General features: G+C 32.3%; 1 protein-coding gene across 7 annotated transcripts in view; it reads left to right on the top strand.

Annotated features, from left to right (window-relative positions):
* LOC143233604 (partitioning defective 3 homolog) overlaps positions 1-18233 on the top strand; it is a 69389-nt gene that overhangs the window by 23607 nt on the left and 27549 nt on the right. For all 7 annotated transcript variants that reach the window (XM_076469984.1, XM_076469985.1, XM_076469986.1 and 4 more), the window contains 6 exons: positions 298-484; positions 1586-1734; positions 3652-3771; positions 9310-9407; positions 12488-12565; positions 12840-13159. In XM_076469984.1, coding sequence (XP_076326099.1) covers positions 298-484; positions 1586-1734; positions 3652-3771; positions 9310-9407; positions 12488-12565; positions 12840-13159 — 952 coding nt within the window. The remainder of the gene's footprint in view (positions 1-297; positions 485-1585; positions 1735-3651; positions 3772-9309; positions 9408-12487; positions 12566-12839; positions 13160-18233) is intronic.

Below are 18233 nucleotides of genomic sequence, written 5' to 3'. Positions count from 1 at the left end.
AATAAAATCTGTGTGATGGATAAATATATATATTTAAAAAGTCGTTTAACAGTATTTATTTAAATACTTAAAGGTTAGATGAGTTATGTTAAATTCAACTACACTGTTTTGTAAAATAAAAAAAAAATTTTTTTTGAGACAGTAGTCTCATGTGCATATGTGAGTGTGTGATCCCCTGGTTTATCTGTTTTGCATTTCCCTAGTTAAAATTTTAATATCATTTTATCATTCTGTTTCCCCTCTGTAATATGTTGTGAATGTCCATGGTAGTAATACACACTTATGTTTATCTCAAAGATAATTGCTATCTATGAAGAACAAGAATCTCCAATTTTATCCCATAATGGAAGAGATGGTACAAGTGCTAGTTCTGTCAGAGCAGAGAGTCCAGACATGTTCATGTGTGAAGAAAATCCCCACCTTGAACTGAAGGAGTTTTACAGTGAAAATGATGTAGTAATCACAGCAAGTGATATTTCTTCTGGTAAGGTTTTCATCTCTGATGTGGTTTCTATATTATAATGAGCCTCCAGTTTCAAATAAACTGTAGAGATACTCTATCAGTATGTTTAAATTAAAATCCATTTAGTGTTCACTAAAAATCTGTGCTTTATGCATCAACAAATGATCTGTAAGAAATAATCTTAAATAAACTGCTTTTTTTTTATATTCCATTTCTGTGCTCACAAAACATATAAGAAATACATTATTACTTAATACTTGAAAAACAGATTTCACATTAATGTTTACCACATTAAATAAATACGTGTGCATTTCTTTTATTTTTAAAATAATTACTTAATATAACATATTTTTTTTAGAAAAATTGTAGTTTATTTACACAAAGTATCTTGTACTTCAGTTTCTTGACTAAGACTCACTATCATTTTTACTAGGTTAGAGCTCTGATTCTTTAAGTTATGGAATAATTTAAGGTGGTTATAGCCTGTCTTGTAGCATCCCAGATCAATTTTAAGCAGCAGTAGATTGTTTTAGTGACAAAACTAATTATATCCCAATACAACAATACTTGAATAGTAGAGTTCTATCTAAAGTTGAATAAAACAAGTTGTCTCATTTGTCATCTGTGTATTCAGTTAAGCTCTCTTATTCACATCTTTTAGCTTCATTCTATAGTCTGGGTGATTCATATTGTGCAAATAAGTTTTGCAAGTGTTCTAGTATTCACTGGAAACTCATTTATTGCATGTCTATAATACTTTATGATTTTCTGATTTATATATATATATAAACAGTTTTTGTTCTACATTTGAAGAAAGTTGTAATACTAATGTTACATGTTTTTTCTGGTGGTTTATAGTAAATATTCTTAACTCTGTTATTTTTCAGTTTTCTTCAGTCTATTAATAACTTTAAAACATAGCATATAGAGATTTGTGGGTTCTTCTATATTAACTGTATGTGTGAAAAAAATCACAGCCTGTATAGGTTTTGTTAACAAGGAGCTGAAATATTTTGCAAAGAAATTACTGCATTATTTCATATTAAAATGGCTTATTTAAGGTTCATTTTCTGTGTAGCAGGATACTTGTATGAATAATAAGCAGTGATGATTACATTGCAGGTTTGACTCCCCTTTATGTGCGTAGAGAAAGTGAACCGGCTCTCAACTCTCTTTCATCTGATGTATCAAACGTCGATTCAACAAAACAATGGTCTGCGGCAGTCACTGTGGCCAAGGAAGCATCTGAGACCTTGAATCCTCTGATAAAAGTACAGAGTTTCATTATAATAGTTTCTGAATTAGCTTCTTATTTCTTTTAAATTGTTAAAGTCCTTCATAATCTAGTATAAATATTCTATTTTGTAATTATTAAATAAAGGAACAGCCAATGAAAAATAAATTTCATTGCAATTTGAGATGCCTTGAAATTAAACAAAAGTTAATCCAGAAAAAGCAACTAATCACATGATATTGTTATATTTCAACATGATTAACATGTTTTATATATACAAGCTTACAGATTTGTTTGAATATTTTAATTTTATTTTAATATATTTCTTCTGTACTGGCATTAATTTCTTGTATGCCTTATATCTTTATGCCTTTTATTTTATCATATAATGCAAATTACTTATAATTAATTAATATATAAATGTAAGTTGGTTATTACTTGTAATGCTTGCATACTATATGACAACAGTTTTTTCCATTACATGAAGTGCTTATTAAAATACTCTCAGCATAAAATGTATTCAAAAGTGTTAATAATTCTGTCGAAAATGAAATTAAATGTAACTGAGATTTCTAAGAGTGTCTTTCAGGTTTGTGATGTACAAGTTAGTTGATAAGTTAATTATAACATGGATTAGGCTCTTGTTACAACCAAAATTAGAGAGTATTTCCTGAATCCTTTCATTAATTCACATATAATTCTGTTATGGTGGACAAAATAATGTAAGTTTGTGTTGGTACCATCCTTAATATTGTGAAGGAGCTATTTTTATCTGTGGATTGTCGATAAGTGGTTGTATCTCTATAGTAATATGTTGGTGGTGTAATAATAGCTATGCCAAAACAGCAACTGACGTGAAACAAACTCAACATTACATATTTTAATGAAATGTTTTTTAATTTAGCTTGATAATTGCTAAGATTCAATCTATAAAATATAGGTTGAGTGGCAATAGATTGTTGCAATTGTTCTATAGTAAACAGCAAATTTTACAGTTTTTAATTTTACTTGGGTAAGTAAATAATGTAATGATTTTCTCGTGCCATAAATAAAGGGAGGGGTCAAAAATCTACCTTATAACTATATCTTTACTGGCAGTCACGTTTATGTTAAGGTTTATATTTGTATTACTACATGCCAAAAAGAAAAAAGAACCATGACAACAGTTGCGTATGTTTAACATATTTTGTTTTACCTAATTTCAGTTATCAGATGCTAACACTAGTATAAATCACAAAATTGTATATAAAGAAATAATTTATTTTGAAAGGTAGTATTGATTTCTTTAAACATTTTTCTTTTAAACTTGAACTTACAATATAAATAAATCATTTTTTATGCAAAAAAAATTTTCTTACGCTTATATTAAAGGCTATAATTTTTTTAACATTCTGCAAGCAGTTCTAAAAACATTTCTGTTTTTTTATGTTCTTAAACTTTCATGTAAGACTAATAATGCAGCTTAAACTGTCAGAAAATTTGTGGTATCATGTTTATTATTCCTCATTTACCACACTTCATTAATTTATTCATTCCATGACTTCTCATTTTTGAAGAACTTGGAAGGCTTAATAAAAAATTAAGATAAAGTAATCTATTTCACAAAACCTTTGACTTCAGGCTTTGTGGCTATGACAATGGACATTTATTGTGGTTGAAAAAGTAAGCATATGAGGCTCTTATTAGTCAACTCTAAACCATATTTTATTAAAGCTTAGAGAAAGTTTTCTTTGCATGTCATTCTAACTTTAACTTCAAGTTGGGAGTATAAAATATTTGAATCATTTGAAGTGCTTTTAATGTAAATCAATTTCATCTAAGAAACATCTCTACTACAATATGATATTTTACACTACAAATTTAGTTTAAGAAGATATCTTTTTTTTTTTTTTTGTCATTGTCACAACATTTTATTGTTTACAACATGTAGCTCAGTAAACTTGACCATTTTCAGGATGACAAAGCAGAACTAAATGGAGTATTTTCAAGAACTGGTCAGAACTTAGGAAAATGTACTACTGTAGACAGCAGTTCCAATATCTTGGAAGGAGCTCTCAATGGACAACTTTATAGAGTCAGTGAAAATGCTATAGATTTTGTTATTTTTAAGTAGAAATATTAGCCTGCTCAATTAAATATTGAACAGGATGGTGTTCAACCTACTTTTTGAGTTATAATTTTTTAAAGTATTCTCTGACAATATGTTGTTTACTTGACACAAAAAACTTCAATTCAGGTGTGTTACTGTGTGCAAATATATCCATACAATTTTGAAATAATTTATGAATCCCATTAAAATATTCTAATCACTCTTTACTATATATTCTTACATCTCTGAACATGATCTTCAAGAACATCAAGGTTGTGAAAAGTAATAAATTATCAAATGTTAAGTGTCTCTGATAAGTACCATTGGTCAAAGGACCACATTCAGGGCATTCAGTTCTTGTCAATCAGGAATCAGTCCTGCAGAATTGTGTAAAGTTTGATATACTTGAGCACTATGAAAAATGTTTGATCTACTTGAGCACTATGACAAATACAAAACTGTGTCAGGTATTAGGTCACATCATAGCTTTATTCTACCAACAAATTGTACATGAGAAGGCTATCAGATGATGATGTGTACACAGTTGTAACTGTTGGTAGTAGCAGTGAAAGTGATGCTGCAGCAGCTCAAATAGGGTCTAATGATAACAATGACAATTATCAGCCAGGGAAATACGTAGCATGCATATACGATCATGAATGTTATGTGGGAAACATAAAAGATAGATCAAATGAACATTCCGATGTGTTGGTGTCATTTATGAAGAAATCTAGAAACAAACTGTTCTCATGGCCTGCAAGGTCACGTAAAGATGAAAGCTGAATTCCTTTCCAACATATTCTTTGTCTGATAAGTGCACCTACCGTGAAAGGCAGTAGTGCTCGCCACTATGTTCTAAGTCAAAGTGATCTCAACTTAATCAAACTCGAATTTAAGAAATTTATTCAAGCTGTCTGAACAAAGCAATGTTTATTTGATGTTGTTAAGGCTAATTTATTGCCAAAGCAGTTTTTGAAACATTTCATTATCACAATTATTGCAGTTGGGTGCGACTATAATCTTTCTCAGTTATCCCCTGTTGTAGCACTGTGCTTTTCGTGTCTGATTTACCTTTGTATTTATTATATTATGAATCTTAAACTCAGCCATATCTGCATAATTGTAATGCATACACAATATATTTGCATTGCCATGTAATCTAACTAGTTATGCCAATAAACTTGTTCAGAAATGAATTAATTTTTTCTTGTGTCTTACAATTTCATTATTTAACATTGTGAAAGGCTGGTTAGAATATTTCAGTGGGATTCATAAAATTCTGACAGGTATTTTTCAAAATTGTATGGATATATTTGCACACAGTAACACACCTGAAATGAATGTTTTTTAAATAAAAAAACGTATGGTCAGAGGATACTTTAAAAACTTAACTCAAAAAGTAGGTTGAACACCATCCTGATTTTTTTTTAAGATCATATTCAGAGATGTAAGAATATATGGTAAAAATCTAAAAAGGCTGAATAACTGGTGACATGGTCAACTGTGGCCTGAAATAGGGCTATTTTTAGCTAAATCATAAAAAGTCGCATGCAACTACATTTGTTTACAGGAGATCTAAAAGATTTTTAATTACAACAATTGCTAATTTATCAACTGATATGTTATAGGAAATTTGAAAACAAAATTCAGCTTTGTATCATTAAGTTTTAGAGCTATGGCTTCTTAACGAGTTTTTTTACGAGTTTGGGTTTCCAGGTATGAAAATCCTAAGAGATATACTTGGTTTGAGACCACTTTTGAATTCTGTGAGATTAATTCAGTCAGTGTAGCAAATTTCAGCCTTCTACCACCATTACTTTTGCAGCTTCAAGCAGCCAAAGTTGCCCGAAAATGAATTCGCCAAAAATAAAAAAAAAATTACTTAACTTTTACAGGGCTGTAAATCAGAAACTATTAGAGATATTGATCTAATCCTTGGCAGTTTTTCATTATATGGGTAGATGAGCACATGTGAATTTTTTTAAGACATTCTGAGGCGGCCATCTGGAAAATTTTTCAAAATCTGGATGATTTGACATGGAATGACCCTTCATTTGAAATGTTATTTTCTAACAATTGGCTTAATCCTTTTAGTACTGCCATATTTTTCCCAGTATATATTGTTGCTGAACTGTTTTATAATATTATAAGATGTTCTCTACATTCTTTTAACCTCTTTCTCTGGCCCGGCATGGCCAGGTGGTTAAGGCACCTGACTCATAATCTGGGGGTAACGGGTTCAAATCTCTATAACACCAAACGTACTCACCCTTTCAGCCATTGGGGCATTATAAAGTGACGGTCAATCCCATTATACATTGGTAAAAGAGTAGCCCAAGAGTTGGTGGTGGGTGGTGATGACTAGCTGCCTTTCTTCTAATCTTACACTGCTAAATTAGGGACAGATGGACAGATAGCAGAGATAGCCCTTGTGAAGCTTTGAGTGAAATTTGAAACAAATCAAACCATAGGCCTCTCTCTCTCTCTCTCTCTCTCTCTCAATCTAGTTGCTGGGACAGCTGTAATTCAACAACTGTTATCTTTTGGGACACATATGTCCCACTATTCAAATTTCAGAAACTATGCAGGGGAAGAAAATGTCCAAAAATGTAGAAAGCATTCTTTATGTATCGTAGGTCATTTCCAGCTCTTATTTCATTTCTAATTGAAGAATATAAAAGTCCATAGTTAATGGATATGTAGTTCTTATTATTTGGGGAAATTGTTCTTTTCCAAACTCACTGTTCTAAGATATACAGTACTATATTTTTATTTTTGAATAGTGTGACAGTGAAATTTATGTGTAGGTTTTTTTAAATATTGATATATTAACTAACTTTAAGGATAAAAGATCTTCTATAGTACCCTTGTTTCCTTAAAAGTAACATTGCTGTATGCATGTACTGTTAGTTGTTTTATTTAATTATCAGCCAGGTATTTGTGTTGAAATTTTAAGGAATTGGTTGATATTTAAATGGTTTTTTAAAATATTTTAGTTTTAAAGAGAAAATAATAGTCTTCCTACTTCTGATATAACTACGAATGATATAATTAGCAATAAGAAGGTTTTTATGTATAAATATAATTAAAACAAAAATTCATGTTTTTAGTAGCATAAGCAGAAATTTCAAATTTATTAAGTTGCATGTAGTTTTATTTAAATTAGTGTGGAAAAGAATTCCAATGTACAGCTTATTTAATATTAACAATCTGTCCATTAGAGTTTAAATTTATGTGCTGTTGAAGCATATCTTGAAATTAGTGGAAGAAAATTTTCTACTAGAAAATTAATTTTGCTACTTGTCCCATGGTGACCCAGTGGTAACTCTGTGGGCTTATACCACTATAAAGTGAGTTTTGATGTCCATGGTAGGTAAAACACAGATAGCTCATTTCTATAGTTTTATGCTTAACAGCAGAACAGTTTTTCTACCTGTTTTAAAGTATATATTATCCCAATTTTATATGGAAATTTTGATTATAGGAATTTTCTGTAGTAATTATAGTATTATGAAACCAAAATTTATTTTTGGTCTGGAATTGACCAGCTATGTACAGTTCATTGCACCTTAGCCACCTGGGAGCAGAAACATTTTAGCCTTCCCCACATTCCTGTTTCGGTAATTCTTTTAGAGTCTTTCTTCGTGACAAATGAAATGCTCGAATATTGTGGTTTGGATTCAAATCTATCTGGTTTTTTCTCTCTCTTTTGGCTGTTGTCTTTCTACTGCATGCTCCTCTTTGAATGAGGATCACACTTTGTGGTGTTCTTTAGATACTTCTGAATGATACTTATTTCTATCCCTAAATTTCCCACCATTCCTCCCCACTGAAGACTGGTGTTTTCTTTCCTGTCTATTCTTGAAGTGATAGTTTGGTGGAACCAATTAGACCATCACATGTGTCAGGAGGGTGTTTTTCTCACTTCTTTTGGTGGAGGGTTGTGGCATGGTAGTAGTTGAACCACATTGATTATGGGGTACGTGGGCATTTAAATCTTGTGTGATGTGAAATAATTTTTGCATATAGAAGGCAGCACTGAACAAAAATGACTATACATGTTGGAGGAGATAAGTACATATCAGAAACGCATCTTCAGTATTGGGAAATAGTAACTTTTAGAGAGATGACTCGATTGTATTGATGTAACTAAAACAGGAAATGTTCAATTGATGCTCACCTCAGCATTGACTGAAGATACTTAGAATCTTTTTATCAGGAAAAAATGGCAACTTGTACAATAATTACAGTTTGGAAAAGCTAGTTGATTGAATTGTGTTTGAAAATATATGAGAAACATTTGAAGATCATTGAAGAGTGTTTTCAACACATTATTAAAGAAAATATATAGAAGTCTATAATATTCTTTGACCTAAGAAATGGTCAAATACTGAATGTTATGAACTTTGTACATATTATATTTTCAAAACTTTTCAAAAATGTAAACTTACCTTCTACTTACTGATAGTGGATTGAGATAAAACATATGTAGAACAAAACTATTTTTTTAATATATACATAATTGTTTTTAAAATCTTATTATGGTTTTTCCTCTTTCTTAACAGCTTACTGTAGTGGGGTTAGTTGATTGTGAATTGTATTGTCATACAATTTTTACTAACATTTAATATAAAGAGACATGAGCTCCAAACAAATATAATCTTTTAAAACTTCGATAGTTTTAAACGTTGGCTGTTTTTTCCTCTGAATGGGTAATTGTCTATCAAACTTCAATACACAGTTGTTTGACAGTCACCTAGTGTGGATTAATTGGAGATTAATTCAGGTATAAAAACACATGAAACAGCAAGCCTTAGATGGAATCTGTACCCTGATATAAACTGGTATATGTGCCTTCCTTGAATAGTAAATTTAAGTCTTGAAAAGTTTTTTAGAATATTTACCAAGTGAACAGAAATAAGGGTTAAAAATTACAGTTGGATGTAATTGGTCATTCTATGATAAAGACTCAGATTGATTTTAATACTTAATTTAGCTGAAATGTTCTGATGTGATGTAAAAATGTACTATCCACAGCAAAAATTGTCTTCTTCTCTCAATTTATTTCAGATATTGTAATGTTTAAAAAATGCTGATATTTCTTTATCTCTTGTAAGTTACATTTTATTACATTTTGTCCCAATCTGATATTTTTGTTTTGAACAAGATGATATAGTTTTTATAGTATAGTGAATGTGTGTGGCCAGTGGTGTGGTACAGTTGCTACACAATTACATTTTATTTCCATCCTTTTTATTTGAATAAATAAAAAGAAAACATTACATGTTTAATATTATGTAAATGAATGAGATAAAAGTGATAACACTGAATAGAAAAATTGTCTTTGTAATTCTTGAAGTTAGAAACTACAATTATAATTTCACTTTTAAAGATGCTTGCTCAGTTTACATAGTTTATTTTCTTTTCTTGGACTACAGCCATCATTTTTTCCTTTCTAAGGAAATTTAATGACTGTTTAGTTTAAGGCCTACACTTAATAAATTTTATTTGGTGTGTTTCAAGATGCAAGATGGTAGAAACGAACCTCTTGGTGAGTTGGGAACATCAGCTGGTCAGTCAAGAGATAGATGCATTGATTTATCAGTCAAAAATGAGGACAGGTTGGCTTGAACTTTTGGATTTCTTTTTGGCTGTAGTGTAATATCAGGTATTTAGATTAGGCTTCATAGGTAGTTGTTGAGGGCATTGTACATTTGGAAGGGTGTCAAATGGTGCCACACTGAAAAACAGGACACAGTAGTTCATATAAAAATATAAGATTTCCTTGTGGTGTGCTGATTCTTACAGAAATTTAAAAAAAAAAAAAATATGTTTTCTGGTACATTCTTATGTATGCAAACTTTTTTTACAGTTTAATGAAACTGATATATAAAGAAACCAAGGTTGGTTCAGTTATTTTAAATCTATTGTCATGGTTTTTACACTGTAACAGATTGTAGACATTTATTGAAACTATTTTTTATAGCTCTGTGGTTAATGAAATTGGGTTGATTCATTGGGTTTACTAATTGGTTATTGTTATGAGACTTAGATAGTTGTAATAACCAAAAGTAGTTGTAATGATAAACAATAATATTGATTTGTTTGCACTAGTCAGTAGGCTGAGCAACTTTGAACTAATAAAAATTAATAATGAGAAATCATAATTGCAATATTTTGATTGTTTGGATTTGAATTATTGAAAACAGTAACAACAGTTGATCATTTTTATTACATTGTTAATACTGCTTAATTAATTATCTTACATTACACTAACAGAAATAATCATTTAATTTAATTCATTACTCAATTTTAACTTTTAGAATTTTATTTATATTAGTCAAAATTTTGTAAGATACTTGTTCCATTATTATCAGAGTTTAAAAACAACTCTTATCGGTGTGTGTGTGTGTGTGTGTGTGTGTACATATATATATGTACAAGTCAAACTTGGGTAGAATCCAAATGTTCTTTGAGAACATACAGCATAGAAACTACTGAGAAGAATGAACAGTGAAATAAATACAAATATGTACAAACTACGGGGTAAGCTATAAAATACAATCAGAATGTTAGTATAAGTGTGAAATAAATTGTAATCAAACGCATGTATGCATGAAAAGGCAAATTGAAAATAAATTATTAATACATTTAGGATACATCAAACACAAACTAATGGTTGTTTATTACCATACCCATTAGAACAGTTTTAGTTAGATGGATGTTTGTAGAGTATTTAGATCAGGATGATGCTTCACAGCTAGAAAGGTTTTTTTAATGAAAATATTAAGTCTATAGATCTAGTAGTAATGATGTTAAAGTTGTTGTGGTTTGTGGTTCATTCATGTGATCAAATTTCTGAGTGACAGGTTTTACTGGATTAAGATCTTCTGTAGTCTTGAGTATTCATAGCATTTAGTTTTTAAATGGTGTTTATTTTATTATATTTTATCATATTATATTTTACCATATTTTATTATACAGTAAAACCTGTCTAAGGTGGAATCACACGGGACCGAGTAAAATTTCTGGCTTAAGCAGGTTTTCTGGCTTAGACAGTGAACATGAATTTTTTATTTATATATAATTTTTGAGCATAACGTTATACTTGCTTGACTCAGTGGAAGTAAGACATTTGTGAATAAAGGTATTATACTGTTTATGCTATATTTATTAGAAAAAAAACAAAATAGACATTCAAAATATACACAAGTACACAAAATTTTAATCAAATTTATTCGAAGAAAGTGTCCAATTTCAACTGTTTCATTTTTTAATGGGCTTTCTCATGAAGTTAAAAAATAACACCAGTTCTTTCTCAATCAGAGTTTGGTCTTTACTAGAAGTCAGTTTTCATGGTCATTTCAGATGCTCTCTTACAGTCGTCCATGTTTGCAATAATATGCTGAAGCATCAATTTTCTGTATTTTAGTTTTATACACTGTATAATTCCATTATCTAGTGGCTGTAGAGCTGATGTTGTACATGGAGGTAGAACGACTAAATGAACATATGAAAGTTGAACTTTTGGGTGACAAGTTACATTATCTGGGAAAAGAAGAATATTCCTATTATCTTGTTCCGTTCTTTTGTTTAATTTGTTCAAAAATTCTTCGAATATAGTATTTGTCATCCATGCTTTATTATTTGCTTTCCATTTCACAGGAAGTTGATTCTTCCTTAAATTTTTGAAACGGTGCAGATTTGTGCTTTTACCTATTACCCATAGTTTTTCTAGTTTTTCATCAGCAAATGCAGCCAAAAGTACAGTCAATCGTTCTTTCAAATAGCGACCTCCAGAATAATGACAGCATTAAAAATAACAGAATATATTCAACCAGTACTTACTGTAACAAAAGGTCCGAGAATTTATTAATTAAACAAAAATTTATTAATATTTAAAAAATTATTAATTAAATAAGAAATTAATATTTAATCAAAAACATTTTTCTGCCTTATTCAGGTTCTAATCCTACTCGTTGATAGATAGATGAGATAGGTGAAAGATAGTTTTCTGTCCGTGTTATGCAAGTTCTGCCATATAGAGGGCCTTTTATAAAAGAAACCTTAAGATAATGCTGCAAAATTTTGATATTTCAGGCTTGTACGGGTTTCTGCCCTGGCTTAGACAGGTTTTGTTGTATTTTATTATATTTTCTCCATTTTTGTATTATGTTATCATAGAAGTCTCATTATGTTGTACTACTGTATAGAAGAAAAAAATTTTTGTACTTCCACATTTCCTGCATTTATAGCCCCCCGCTAGTACAGCGGTATGTCTACAGATTTACAATGCTAAAATTAGGGGTTTGATTCCTTTTGGTGGGCTCAGCAGATACCTCAGTGTGGATTTGCTATAAGAAAGCACACACACACACTCCTGCATTTATAAGTGTATTTGCCACTGTAATCTAAGCCTGTTGTGTAAAATCATGTGCTATGGTCATGGGTATGTTCTGAGATTGATGGTTAAATTGAATCATTTGATTGATGTAGCCCAAGGTGCTGATGGTGAATGCTGTTGAATACTTGCTGTTCATTTAGTCTGTTAGTTAAAACTAGTGGAGATTGTCCTTGTGTTGATTATGAAGGAGGAACACACATATTGTATACTAGCATACCTTCAGTGGTTTTAAATTATATTCATAAAAAATATAAAGTTTCATTGCTTTTTTATGGAACACTTTTTTGTTTTTTATAGACAAAATTCTGTTATTCTAAAGAATGAATCAGGGCCTTTAGGTATCCATGTTATCTCGGACTATGACCTGCACGGAAGGTAACTGTAGTCAATCTTTTTTTTTTTCCATAAATTAATAATATAATTTATATATGTATAAAAAATTGAAAACAATATTTTTTGTAGAAGTATAATTTTAAAACATACAGTAGAATAGAAGATATTAACTTGAAGTTTAAGATTATTGCTGTTTTAAATTTTGAACTTTTCCAAAATTCTCATGGAAAATTAAACATCTTTGTACACTAATCATATGAATTTTCTGGAGTATCTAAAAACCTTAAGTATTAAAGTGATACTTTTCTTATGATAGAGGTATGGGAATCAAGGTTCAGGGAATTGAACCTGGTGGCAGGATTGATCAAGATGGCAGACTTTGTGTAGGAGACCGTATAATTTCAATCAATGGAAAAAGCTTATTCCATGTTAGTTTTCAGAAAGCTCAAGAGTTATTCAAAGATGCATTGAAAGAGCCACAAGTAAAGATTCAGTTAGCCAAAAGCTCCCTTCCAATAGGTTGTGTTGAAAGAAATGAAGAACGTCCACTTTGTTTCTATACAAATTTCATGGTCCATAAGGAGTTATCAAGAAACGAACATCAAACGATAGATTTGGTGGACAGACAGAAACAAGGTATATCTGCTAGGTTACAGTAGGTTTTTCATTTTGATAAGTAATACTAGATAATAAATTAACACATGTCAATTAAATCTTTTTCTAAATTATTCTCTCTAATTGTGTGAGCAGATAAAATGTTTTCAGGTAGTTCATAGCAGAAGAGAATAAATATCAGGTACAGTATAAAGGGATACCAAAGAAACTGAATACTTATTCTGAACCACAATAAGTTGTCAGTTCACAGAATTATCTTAAGTACAAATACTTTTCAAACACTTTTAACTTTTTTGTGTACAACATACTTGTATATTTTACTAAAACTTTGCCACATTTACTGTAGATATGTATGATAAATTTGGAATTATAGTCAGTATTCCTCCTTTGGTAGTCAGATTGACCATGCACACCCAGTAATGGAATTATAGTCAGTATTCCTCCTTTGGTAGTCAGATTGACCATGCACACCCAGTAATGGGTGTGCCAACATCCATTTGTTGGTAATCAATGAATGGTTCAAGCTCTTTCAGAAGGATTTGTTTTCCAGTTTCTTTCCATAGCTCCAGGTTCCTCCTCCACATTTCATGACCAGCCAGCATCTTTCAGAAAAAGTTTGTGAATTGCTCTAGCACTGGGCAGTTGAACCTTTTCCACATCCTTCCAGGGGTTTGTCCATGCACATCCAATTATGGAATTATAGTCAGTATTCTGCCTTCAGTACTGGGACTAACCACTATGACTTAAATATTTTCTCTATGTGGTTGTTTTATATACACATAAATATATCATATTGTCACAAACTGTTAGGCAAAATTTCAGCACTTCTAATATTCACAAAGACATTTATTTTATTTATAACTATTTAGTTAATTTGTTATATGTGTTTCTCAAATATTTTCATCTGTATTTAATAAAAAGAGTCCAGAGAAACTGGATAAAACTTTAATTCCGATGTCACTTATCTCCACTTGCAAGGTTAGATGTTGTTTGATACTGCCCTCTCTATGCAAAACTTTTATTTACACAAACCTTACACTCTTCCCCATTGGAATTGCAAACTTTCAACATGTCTTTTGTGCAAGTAATCATGTGTATCTCCCTCACCAATAGCAGCATGACATGCTCACATGATGCATGTGACTCCCTCTATAATTCTGTACCAAACTGTCACTTCTTGGTTAACATTGATGTAGTTTGGACATACTCTTTCATTTGCTTAATGCTTCATGTTCACAGCTTTCTTTTACCCACCAAGTGGATCTTTTTTAAATTAATTTGCTTTTATTCAACCTGTTTCTGACATTGGTATTTATCAGTTAATTTTGGTCGCTTTATTTTCTGCACTTGAATGTGGTGAACTTTTTTGTAACTATGAATTCCAAAGTTAACATTATCATTTTAGGGATAACACCATCAACCAACATTTTTTTTCTCAGGCCTCAGATCTAGGCAATCCAACAGTAGATTTATCTGCTTTTATATGTTGGGAGATTGAACATTACAAGGAACAACCTTTGTCCTTAGATATTGTCCAGGCTTCTCAACTGGCTGATGAAGACTTTGATCACCTTTCTCCACCTCCAAAGTTTGCTGTTCCTTCCCTTTGCCAACCTGAGGAGTATCATAGACCTAATTCGGTCTTTATGGATTTTGTCCAAGTTTTTTTATGTTTTTATCCCTTTCCCATTTTTCTTATATGCCTCGTCCTTCCTTATTTTGTGAAGTCTTCCCAACTCTTATTGGTTTTTATCCTTCCCCTGATATTTGGGTTCATGCTGATCCCTTTGCCTCACAATTAAGTGAGGAGAATAGCATGCTGCATGCACCTGAAGGCTCCTGATAATTTATCCTTTCCTATCATTATGCTGGCTATCCATTTTGAGATTAGTAGTTGTTGAATTCCTTATTACGTATTTGGGAAGCAGCTTCAAAATTAAATATCAGTCTCATCCATGCCCATCATTCTCGCTTGCATCTTATCCTTACCAATTTCTTATGATATTTTACTTCCATACATCTATCTGAGGATCTCTACAGAAATCTTGAGAGGTTTTCTGCAGATACCCTTGCCCTTCTCCCCTCCACTTTAGCCCACATATCATCCTCTGCTCTGGAGTTACATACTTGGCTTCTTTCTTGTTGGGAGCTTATAGGTCATGATGCCATGTTGGTTTGGATTCGTTTACCCTTGACATATCTTAGGAATTTACAAATAGCTCAATTTTTGAAATGTTATGTCTTTGATGCAGTCTCCATCACCAACAGTACTGATTACTATCCATTGGGATCTTGGCTGTTCAAATTTCTTCATTGCCAACATCCATTTGTTGGTAATCAATGAATGGTTCAAGCTCTTTCAGAAGGATTTGTTTTCCAGTTTCTTTCCATAGCTCCAGGTTCCTCCTCCACATTTCATGTCCAGCCAGCATCTTTCAGAAAAAGTTTGTGAATTGCTCTAGCACTGGGCAGTTGAACCTTTTCCACATCCTTCCAGGGGTTTTTATTCCTGACTTTTTGTTTTTCAAAAGAAAACTGGGAATTAATAAAAACGGATGTCTTCAAAACTTACTCACGTATACCAGTATCACCTTAGTTTTGTCCTTATCTTCAGTTTGTCCATGTCTGGGTGATATTTTAATTTTGGGACCTCTCTTAAGGACTTGTTTGGGGTCTTTACTTGTTTTGTCGAGTAGTTTGGGCTTTACCTCAGCATCTCTGTGCTCTGAAGCTGCAATTTCATTATAACATGGACACTGGCCTCTTACAGCTCATTCCAAAGAGAAATTGTCCAGTTCTACTCAGCAGCTCCTTCTGTTGTGGATTGAGCGAGCTACTTGATTAAATTAGAGTCCTTCCTCAGACCCAATTAATATATTGTCCATTTAGTGCTCTTTTTCGATAGACATATCCTTTGAGCCCAGCTTTTCCTTTACAACATCATTCAATGGAACATATAATTCATCATGCCCTCTTGGCTCATCACATACTGCTTTCAAGATTCTGTTTCTTTTAGGACTGTGGACTTCAGAACATCACTGGTCCCCACCAGTCATACCCACATGTAATTTCTCTAAATGAATTTCAGGAACTATGGAACCTTGTTCAAGATTTTCTTTCCAGATGTTCTTTAACTCCATTTCTGCACTGTACATCCATGTTAACTTACACTTTATCTTCCATGACTTAGCATGCTTACTGTTGAGATGCAATGCTTCATAGGATTGCTTGTAGGTGAATAACCTTGCAATATTTTGCTTCATAAGCATGCCCATCCTGGATTATACCATCCATGGACTGCATGGGTAAAGCAGAAGGTGATTGCTGCCCATCACTGCCATGCCTAGAGTGAATAAATTGATGTGGTCTGCTTTTCTGAATAAGGTTTCATGATCACACATTGCATTGTCTTGGTGATGATGTTTCTCCAGGCTCTCAAGTCCATTGTCACCCTTCTTCCTTTGAGAGGAGTATAGGAGCCCTTGCTATTTTCCATTTTCAAGCTAATGGGGTGTGTTATCCATGGAGGCACTCTGCTGAATGAATTGCATCCAATAATCATTCAGTTACAGAGTAGGGTAGTGGTGTTTTGCAGGTGCAGGAGATGTATTATCCTCCTGTTTGTAACAACCAATGTAACAGTGAAAAATCGGAATGCAGTTCACCCCTTCAATTTGGTGCCCTCTTCCTATCCTTGCATGAATGTTAGTACCATGCAGGTAGGTTTTGAATTCCAAGTGAACTAATCATCATAAGCCTTCACGCAGGGTTAGGGTTGTATATCTTCCTCCATCTGTGGTGTGTGTCCCAGCAGTGGTACATGGGATTGTTATGGTTCTGTCCTTGTCTATCTCTTGCCCTATCATTATGGAGATGTTATTGTCTTTTGGATGGTCGTGACTTATTCCACAACTGAAGGAGTTGGTTACATGCCATAGACTTCATTTCAGTACCAGATATCAAGTTCTAGGACTGATAGCTCAAAGCTAATCCTCGTGTCATATCCAGGAATCAGAGTGGTTCTTAATCCCCAGTTCTTGGATCTAAGGAAAAGGTGGTATGGTCCTCATCCTGCCATCACATGGCTGTTGGTACCTCATGAGGGTAATTTAGATGTGATTGACTTATTGAGTATGACTTGTCATGTTTTAGTCACTCTCCATCCAGGGTTGCATCATTGTTTATCCACTTTTCTCATTTCGGGATCGAGTTACAGTATTTTTTCTGCCACACTCTCCTACATGGATGTGCTTCTTTCATTTTTCTACCCTTATATCTTGCACATGCCACAAATGGATGAAGAGTATACCTGGCTTAAATTGGGATGGGATATCCTTCAGATGCTTTTGGAGGTTACTTCTACCATTCCTTCACATTGGGCCCTCCTTGTTAATATAGGATTCTAATTACTGTTGTGAGAGGAGATAATTACAATATTGGAAATTTTAATTTTCTTATACTAAAAATGTATTTCTGATAGATATTTACCTCCTGCTTTTTCACTGACATTTCTACAGTGCTGCATCTTCTGCAATATGTATCTCAGAATAGGTGGTATGGGTATTAACACTTTTATTGATAAGGAGAGAACAATGTTTCGATCTTCTTGTGTCATCTTCAGATTAAGAAAGAGAGTTTGAATGTGATCATTGATGGACACGTCTTAGGGATGAGAGTATAAATGGGTACTGGATTGTAGGGGGCGTTGCAGGTGGATATCATGTTATTAATTGGTATAGGTATAAAAGTGTTCCTTTATATCAGTGGTTTCCTTGGGGTTGCGAGATAGTGTTCCAGGGGGTGAGAGATAACATTATAAAAAATTTGTTTTGGCCACTTTCACATTTATTCTTAAATAAATAATTACTGTGAGGGGTGTGAGAACATATTAAAATTTTTTAGGGGTGCGGGGCATAAAAAAGGTTGGGAACCACTGCTTTATATTGGTTTAATTTTGGTTTTAGTTGCTGTATAGGTAGGGCAGGCTTCTTTGATTTAATGTTTGTTTATATTTGTTCTCAATTTAATATCTGGATGTTTTCTGTGATTATGTTGTGTTTATTTGATTTGCAGTGTCCAAAAATGTGTGAATGTG

Source organism: Tachypleus tridentatus, chromosome 12 (genome assembly GCF_004210375.1).
Source record: "Tachypleus tridentatus isolate NWPU-2018 chromosome 12, ASM421037v1, whole genome shotgun sequence".
Lineage (NCBI taxonomy): Eukaryota > Metazoa > Arthropoda > Merostomata > Xiphosura > Limulidae > Tachypleus > Tachypleus tridentatus.
Note: the sequence above shows the minus strand (reverse complement) of the source record. Positions and strands in the feature narration are given on the sequence as shown.